General features: G+C 43.6%; 2 protein-coding genes across 3 annotated transcripts; both read right to left on the bottom strand.

Moving 5' to 3' along the window:
- Positions 1 to 3: 3 nt before the first annotated feature.
- On the bottom strand, positions 4 to 6,106 carry LOC110499908 (inhibitor of nuclear factor kappa-B kinase-interacting protein). 2 transcript variants are annotated; one of them, XM_021576967.3, is made up of 4 exons: positions 5,442 to 6,106; positions 5,154 to 5,271; positions 2,870 to 3,091; positions 4 to 2,516 (listed from the first exon to the last, which is right to left on the bottom strand). In XM_021576967.3, exons 1-4 carry the CDS (start codon positions 5,651 to 5,653, stop codon positions 1,896 to 1,898), a joined length of 1,173 nt encoding a protein of 390 aa, XP_021432642.2. In that variant the 5' UTR covers positions 5,654 to 6,106; the 3' UTR covers positions 4 to 1,895. The 2 variants fall into 2 exon arrangements, with proteins under 2 accessions (XP_021432642.2, XP_090069831.1); XM_090213705.1 differs by lacking the exons at positions 5,154 to 5,271; positions 5,442 to 6,106 and adding an exon at positions 3,512 to 3,644.
- On the bottom strand, positions 4,111 to 4,404 carry LOC149972971 (inhibitor of nuclear factor kappa-B kinase-interacting protein-like). Its single transcript, XM_090213706.1, has one exon. It carries the CDS (start codon positions 4,402 to 4,404, stop codon positions 4,111 to 4,113), a length of 294 nt encoding a protein of 97 aa, XP_090069832.1.
- Positions 6,107 to 8,890: the final 2,784 nt, after the last annotated feature.

Consider the following 8,890-nt stretch of genomic DNA (forward strand, 5'->3'; position numbering starts at 1 on the left):
AACTTCAAATTGACAATTTATTAAGCACATCCCTCTCACACGAAGAACAATATATCCAAGGCTTTAAAACACGATCTCTGCAGTGTCCTAACACCACTACAATGGGGTTGTGACAGTTTAAATGAATGGAGACAGTAAATACATGTGGTGTGATCTGTACATGTAATTATCTTTAGTTAAAACAGTGGTATGGTGTCCACACTCTTTACCCAAAGACCAGCTGCAATCTGCGCCCTAATGTCGGGTTGTCGTTGAGCAATTCCAGGTATGTGTAGGTTCAACTCTATCTTTAGAGATGACGTGCCAATGTGCATGTTAAACAAGTTGTGATTGGCCTTTGGTGATTGGCTGTGAGGTCGTCAGCTCATTGTTCAGCTCCGATACATACTTCCTCCTTCAGACATACATTTCCTGTAAAACACCTGGAGGCTTACTCAGCGGAGTAGCCCTAGAAAAGCAATCAATAGATTGGCATGCTTCCCTATCCCACAAGATGGTCATGTCTGTTCTACACAACATATTTCTATCAGAACATACAGCTGACCCACTGAATAAGCCCAAGGTTTTTTTTCCAGAGGACTGCAAAGTCAGCAATGTTGCAGATGAAAATGTTAAACACAGAACAGAAAAAACTCTGACATGAATCACAGCTCTGTGTCACACATTTCTACCTGCATTGCTCTGCAGTCAGCCCCATTGAATAAACTCCTGGTGACAGATTGCACACCCTGGTGTAAACACAGGCAAAGCTACATTGCCTTGCGGGCTGCAGCATTCAGTATTCTATTTTAGGTCCCTATACCTTTAAACCACAGACTCATTTCGATTCATGGCAGAGATATGTAGAAACTAGCAGGACTAGCTAGCCATGTGAAATCCCAGGGCATGTATTCAGCACTGAACTATTGAGAACATTGCAGGCAGAATGTATAGCGCTGACATCATTCCTTATTGGACAGAACAGAATCATATTGTAGCATAACATTCCTCCTGAACAGGCCCCTTAGCCTGAGAATACATACCCGTGTGCAGGTCACACAGGGGTCAAGCAGTGTTGTTATAACCCCACCACTGGCCAGACTGACAACTGATAAGGGGGAAACTGTTCAAGAGACTGCTCACATTCCAAAACTGTGGACCAGCAAGACCTCTCATCCACCATGATGGATGCCATTTTTCTCAAATAAATAACATTCCAGCCTCCTAGGACACAGGTTGGCATTTACTGGGATGACTCATGTACTGGAGGCAGCTCGGCAGGTTTGTCACTAGCTGGCACAGCCATAAAATCTGATTTTAAACCTAACCTAAACCACACTGCTAACCTTATCCCTAACCCTAAACTTAAATGAAGTCCAACAAGCACATTTTGATGCTCCATAGAGAATTTTGGACTTTGCCACTGGCCTTTCTGGTGGAAATTGCTCAGCTCTGCCTTAGGACAAGATTCATCGCAATAAATGGCAACTTATTCATAGGACAGGTTCAGTCAAGGATACAATTTGTAACGCAACATACGTTAGTCAGCATTCTAGACAAAAGGCCCAGTTAGTCTCAACTTAACCCCTAGGACTTACCTCTCGACCCCCTAAAGATCTGTATAGGTATACAGTCAATGGAAAGTATACTGATATGTACATTATAGGGGGAGTAACCTGTTCCTCTGTGGGTTCCACCATATTGCTTATATTAATCAAGAACTCTGGGGGGGGGGGGGGGTCCAGAAGTACCTGTTGTAAGGGCTAGGTGGGGTTGACCATGGGTGTACAGAAAGATCAGCAAACTCTGTTTTTAGATTCTCAAAAATGTGCAATTTATTGTTAGGGAATGATTGGTGACAAGCTGAAAGTTTGCCATTTACTCTGTAGATCTATAGCATATAGAAAAGCACTAATTCACAGCTCTCCTTCCAGTGTCTGAGGGAGGGCTTCACTCATGTTGACTTTCTGCAGAAGCATCTCTCCTCCCACTACGGGCATCTCAGGCTCAACTATCTGACTCAACTGCTGTGTCACAACTCCTAGGTCCTCCTCCACAGTGCTAAGGTTAGCGAATGTCTGCCGTAGCTCTGCGATGTCCTCCTCCCTCTTGGTCAGATCCTCGGCCAGACGGCCGATCCTCAGGGTCAGCTCATCCACCTGCGGAGCCAGCGCCCCGAAGTCCCGCTTGATGGCTGCCACCTTGGGCTTGAGGTCGCCGGCGAAGGTCACCGTGCGGACCAATCGGGCGCGGCCGCTTTCCAGCTCCCTCAGGCGCTCCGAGATCTGCCGGTCGTTGGCGAACAGTTCAGGTAGGCGGCGTTTGAGCTGCTCCAGGTCTTGGGCGTTGCGCTCCGTGGCACCCTTGAGGCCCTGGATGCGGTCGATGCTGCCGGCCAGCAGGTCGCCGATACGTTTGACCATGCTGCGTTCGGCCTGGGCGGCCCGCTCCTCCAGCTCCTGTACCTTCTCCAGGAGAGACTCCACCTCCGACTGGAGCCCATCCATCCGACGCACGTCTGTCCGCACCGACGCCACCTAGGAGATGGAGGAAGAGGAGAGGAGGAAGATGATTCATGGGCAAAGCTTTACATTAACTGTCTTTCTATTCTAATGCCACAGTTCTGTTCAAAAAGTTGCCTCTGGTTTTGAGAGACTTCAACCTTTACGTATTTGGAATATAAAGTTCTTGGTATTATTACATGTAACTACTTTAAAACATACTATTTCCAGCTTATTACAATACAGTGATTGTTTCAGGAATCTTATCTGCAGTTCCTGTGTAATTGCCTGAGTTATTACATCCTGGTTACCAAAGTAGTTAAGGGCATCTAGATGGCTTAAATCATTTTTTTAAAGAAAGCACAGTAAAGCATAGGCTGCTGCCAAACCTTAGTGTTGACATCCTTAGTGATGGCAGAGGTCCGTCCCTCGATTTGTCCCACAGCCTCGGTCAGTGCTGCCACGCTGTCCTGGAGCAGGCCGCGTTTCTCCGTTAGGCCGGACGCCCAGTCCTTCAGCCGGCTTACATCCCGCTCCAGGGCCTCCAAGTGGGGCAGGAGACCACCAGGCTGCCTCTCTAGATGCTCCAACAAGCTCTGGACACCCTCACACTACGCCAGGAAACAGGTGGACAGACAGAACAGGGCGGCCATTTTAGAAAATAGCTTTACATAGGAAAAGACTGAGCAGCTAGATCATGCAGTCATAGACCGGTAGATAGGATGCATTGAAAAACATGCAGGCAGACAGTCCATAAGTTACACAGAAAGCTGATGTTTGGTACAAATAAATAGAGCACATAAATGGGTAACACTAAGATATTTGAGACGGGTTTTAATTTACTAGAGATGCAAGATAGGAGCGAGAAGACATTTGTTTACAATAGATTTAACCAAATTTGAACATTTAAAAGATTCAGAGAAACACTAATAAGGCGCATTTATTAGAAATGCAATACTGGCATAACTGTCAAACTCATTCAAATATAAAATGTGTATTAAAAAATGTATACAAACTCAACATTTGAGTACCTGATGATATTGGAGTACCGGTCACAATTGTTCTCCTTTCAGACACCAACAAGGCAACAATAATATCCTTTACAGATTACAGGAGCAGTGTTTGGGTGCAAACGCTACATTCAGTTGCTGACTTTCAGCAGCTGACTTTCAGCAGCCAGTGCAGATAACATTGATTGGTTCCCATATGAGATAGTAGCATGTTTGTGAGACAAGAACTTAAAACCTATTGATGAAACGTATCGCTAAACTTTAGCAATAGCAAGTTAAAATGCACAAATCACACAATGTAGCAATGGTTTAACTATGTGAGGATTTGACAGCAGTTTTAAAACAAATGGAATGACAGGACCACTCCTTCCCATGGTTAACACACGGAGGTCATCATTATGCACCGGCTAGGGTGGCTCATCCTGCTCTGGGTCCTTGACTTTTCACCTCTCCCTCTCCGCGTCCCAGAATTATCCTGGTTGTCCTGTTGTTCCTCCCCCCTGCTGAGCTGTCCCAGCGTCTCCTTGACAACAGCCAACTCATTTGTCATCTTGAGGATGCTGTTGTGGGCCTGGAGGGCGTCCAGAGCCTGCTTGATGTCCAGGATCTCCGACAGGGCTTTAAGCATGTTGTCCTCTGTCCCAAACACCTGCAGGGTGAGCTCCTCCAGCCTTCGCTCTGCCGTCCCCAGGTCCCCCCCCCAGCCTCAGAATGGATCGCACTGCCTCCTCCACAGCCGGGAGGTGAGCCTCGCACTGCTGGGCCCGGGGGATGTGCTCCTCTAGCTGGGCGACTAACTCGGTATCTACTCGGAGCAGGCTCCGGACTTGGTCCTCCAGTTTGTGGAGCTGCATGATGTTCCAGTCCAGCTGGTCCTGAGACCGCTTGGCATCCTCGTCCTCGGTGCGGCCCATGTGTTCCGCCGGGTGCTGTCCTCCAGCTCCTCCAGCCTCTCGTCCAGCGCCCGGGCCCTCTGCTCGGCCTCGTTCACCCGGTCCGTGGCTCCAGCGTGCGCCTCACGTGACTGTCTTCAGAGAGGCCAGGTCAGAGGTCACCGAGGCCCGTCTGCCACGGCTCAGTCACGTTCAGGAAGCGGGCGTTGACTGTCTGGAGATCGCGAGAGGCGGAGTTCTCGTCGTCCTGCATCGCCATGACGACGGCATGGAGCGAGGAGAGGTCACATTCGAGGCGCGTCACCAGGGAGAAGGTGGAGAGAGCCCCCTGCAGGTCGTCCTCGGAGGCGGCGAGCTGCAGCCGCAACACAAAACAGGGATCGCTGTTTCTGGGGAGGGCTCTGGGATCCTCAGTACTCTCTCTCACACTCAATACAATCATACAAGTACAAATCCATGCACACATTCAGTCAAAAGATGTGTATAGCAATTCTAATGCGATTTGATCACAGAATTCAATTCAACTGGATAGGCTATACAATCCAAGATGCAAGAATAACTGCAGCAATAAATACATGAATAATGCAGGCATGTCTGCAGGGGCTAAATAATAAGGGGGAGGGGCCTACATTATGTGACAAGCAAGACAATGACAGTACCAATCCACACAATGACATAAACACACATAACAAAGCATAGACTTCTCTGCATAATGTTTTTGTGTCCTGTTCTTCACGGGAGAGAGATGGGTAGACAGAAACAAAACATACCTTCTTGGACACCTTGATGACTTCCTCCTCCATTTCAAGGAGACTTGCAATCTTCCCAGACAGTAGTTTGTACTTTTCTTCCACGTCGAAGAATCTTGCATTCTGCTGCAATACAAACCTGTAATGTATGGGGGAAAATAAAGTAATGAATAGGCCAACTCAAACATAAAATTATTAATTTTCTCTTGTTTGGCCGAGATGAAAGTAAATAGGAATTATCCATAAGCACACGGGCCTTTATAAGTAAATATTTGCCTTATGCAAATGAATAGGCTTACTTTTACTTACCATGTAAGCACTATGCAAACTATCAGTGACAGTAGACAAGTTATCGTTTTCACATCCAGGGAGGACGGCGAGGAGCTTTTACGTTCAGCCAAGCTATTTCCTTCGGTAGATTTTGCTTCATCTTCGGAAGAGTACTTTGATGTTTCAACCGGTTCGTCATTTAGCTTCTGAGCCGTGGTCTTCTTCCTTTGCTTCACTTCAGTACTTGGCATTTTTGTAGCCTGCAACAAAGTTTCGGCTTGCAGTTTCCTTTTGCCCACTTGAGAAGGAATTGATTCAAAGTAGCGGCTGCGACTGCAAGCGACAATGGCCCACAGCTCTAGAAGTTTCGTAGCAGACTAGCGCAAGAAACTCCATCCAAATTCAAGTTAAATGTATTAGTTCAAATGTTAATATAATTTAGAATATTTAGGTATTTCAGATAATCAAAAAAAATTACAAGCATGCTACTTGCCCAAGCATAGAAACAAGTCTACATATCCCGTAAAGAAATCGACCTCTTAAACGAACCTTGGAATTTGGGGAAAAAGAGCAAAATGCGTCAGCCAGCCACGTCGACGGCTGACGCCTGAAAATATTACAACGTGCCGCCCGCTATATGATGAGTAGGCCTAGGCAACGTTCCCCAATAGACCGTTTGAGGAAACATGAAAAACGGTGATATTTCAAGTTTGTAAAAGCTCATTGGTATTAATGCGAATAAATGATGACACAGAAAAATCTCAAATAGAGTAGAGCACAGTTATGAGCGCACTTCATTCATGCAAAGGAACACAAAATCAGTGGTGGAAAAAGTACTCATATCAAACTTGAGTAAAAGTAAAGATGCCTTAATAGAAAATGACTCAAGTAAAAGTGAAAGTCACTCAGTAAAATACTACTTGAGTAAAAGTCTAAAGGGATTTGGTTTTAAATATACTTACAGAAAATGAAAGGGCACAGTTATGAGCGCACTTCATTCATGCAAAGGAACACAAAAGTAAATATAATTGCTGAAATATGTTAAAAGTAAAAGTATGAATAATTTCTTATTCCTTATCTCAAGCCAACCAGAAGGCACAATTCTCTTGTTTTGATTTATTTATGGATAGCCAGGGGCACACTCCAACACTCAGACATCTTTAAAAAATAAAGCATTTGTGTTTAGTGAGTCTGTCAGATCAGAGGCAATGGGGATGACAAGGGATGTTCTCTTGATAAGTGTGTGAATTGGACCATTTTCCTGTGCTGCTTAGCATTGAAAATGAAACGAGTACTTTTGGGTGTCAGAGAAAATGTATGAAGTAAAGAGTACAACGTTTTCTTAAGTAGTGAAGTAAAAGTTGTCAAAAATATAAATAGTAAAGTACATATATTTTAAAAAACGACTTAAGTAGTACTTTAAAGTATTTTTTACTTAAGTACTTTTCACCACTGGAAGAAAAAAAATACCCACAAAAAAGGGGGGTAACCAAACATTTAGTTTATTTGGCCTTGAGCAAATTACATTTCACAATTTACATACAGTGCCTTCAGAAAGTATTCACACCCCTTGACTCTTTCCACATTTTGATGAGTTACAGCCTGAGTTTAAAATTGATTGATTACCATGATTACCATCATGTCAAAAGTGAAATTATGTTTTTCGAAATGTTTTAAATTGATAAAAAAAAGAGAAAAGCTGAAAAGTATTGAGTCAATAAGTATTCAACCTCTTTGTTTTTGCAGAGTAAACATTTGCTTAACAAGTCACATAATAAGTTGCATTGACTCACTCTGTGTGCAATAATAATGTTTAATATGATTTTTGAATGACTACCTCATCTCTGTACCCGACACATACAATTATCTGTAAGGTCCCTCAGTCGAACACAGATTCAACCAAAGACCAGGGAGGTTTTCCAATGCCTCGCAAAGAAGGGCACCTATTGGTGGATGGGTAAACATGTTAAAAAAAAGCAGAAATTGAATATCCCTTTGAGCATGGTGATGTTATTAATTACACTTTGGATGGTGTATCAATATACCCAGTCACTACAAAGATCCAGGCATCCTTCCTAACTCAGTTGACAGGAAGGAAGGAAACTGCTTAGTGATTTCACCATTAGGCCAATGGTGACCTTAAAACAGTTACAGAGTTTAATGGCTGTGATAGGATAAAACTGAGGATGGATCAACAACATTGTAGTTATTCCACAATACTAACCTAATTGACACAGTGAGAAGGAAACCTGTACAGAATAAAAAATATTCCAAAACATGCATCCTGTTTGCAACAAAGCACAAACGTAATATTGCTAAAAATGTGGCAAAGTAGCTTTTTGTCCTGAATACAAAGTGTTATGTTTGGGGCAAATCCAATACAACACATTCCTGAGTACCACTCTGTCAAGCATAGTGACGGCTGCATCATGTTATGTTTATGCTTTTAATCGTTAAGGACTGATGAGTCCTTAACGATTACTTTCCACCAGACACTGGGAGATGAGTTGCTTACCAAGAAGACAGTGAATGTTCCTGAGTGGCCAAGTTACAGTTGTGACTTAAAACTGCTTGAAAATCTATGGCAATACCTAAAAATGGTTGCCTAGCAATGATCAACAACCAATTTAACAGAGCTTGAAGAATTTAAAAAAGAATGATGGGCAAATGTTGCACAATACAGGTGTGGGAAGCTCTTAAGAGACGTACCCAGAAAGACTCACAGCTGTTATTGCTGCTAATAGTGATTCTAACATGTATTGAGGGGTTGAATACGTATTTAATGAAGATTCCAGAGTGGCACAGCGGTCAAAAGCACTGCATCTCAGTGCAAGAGGTGCCACTACAGTCCCTGGTTAGAATCCAGGCTGTATCACATCCAGCCGTGATTGGGAGTCCCATAGGGCTGTGCACAATTGGCCCAGTGTCGTCTGGGTTTGGCCAGAGTAGGCCGTCATTGTAAATAAGAATTTGTTCTTAACTGACTTGCCTAGTTAAATAAAGGTTACATTTTTTTATAAATGTGTGATTTTTTCTTCCACTTTTACAGTAGAGTATTTTGTTTAGATCGTTGACAGAAAAGGTCAAGGGGTGCGAATACTTTCTGAAGGCACTATAGTTTTAAAGTGCCCAATATCAAGTATCGATTATCAATAGCGTTTCTATATTTTCCTTACAATAATCCTGAATGGTGCAACAAAGAAAGTCTACCCTTATGCAAGGTAATGTGGGAATTTTACACATAGCTAAGGGCCATGCAGGGGCATTCTTCATGATTTGGAGGCCCCAGGCGGAGGTCCTCTCCCATGTCTATTTAACACAATCATGCTGAAAGAAGAGCAGTTCGGAGCTGGCTCAATATTGACCAAGACCAATTTTTTTGTGTAATTGTATGGCCTTTTTTAACATTCTAGTCAACATTTAACATTTTCAGAAAATGTTGCAGTTTTAAAGCTTATTTACTGCAATTCTACACATTTTCCAATAGA

This window comes from Oncorhynchus mykiss, chromosome 21 (genome assembly GCF_057628025.1).
Source record: "Oncorhynchus mykiss isolate SJ-2025 chromosome 21, ASM5762802v1, whole genome shotgun sequence".
In the NCBI taxonomy this organism is placed as follows: Eukaryota; Metazoa; Chordata; class Actinopteri; order Salmoniformes; family Salmonidae; genus Oncorhynchus; species Oncorhynchus mykiss.

Coding starts and splice junctions, on each gene's coding strand:
- LOC149972971 (XM_090213706.1), bottom strand. CDS start 4,404: ATGGGCCGCACCGAGGACGAGGATGCCAAGCGGTCTCAGGACCAGCTG.
- LOC110499908 (XM_021576967.3), bottom strand. CDS start 5,653: ATGCCAAGTACTGAAGTGAAGCAAAGGAAGAAGACCACGGCTCAGAAG. Junction 5,272..5,441: donor GTTTGCATAGTGCTTACATG/GTAAGTAAAAGT, acceptor CATACATTACAG/GTTTGTATTGCAGCAGAATG. Junction 2,517..2,869: donor CTAAGGATGTCAACACTAAG/GTTTGGCAGCAG, acceptor TCCATCTCCTAG/GTGGCGTCGGTGCGGACAGA.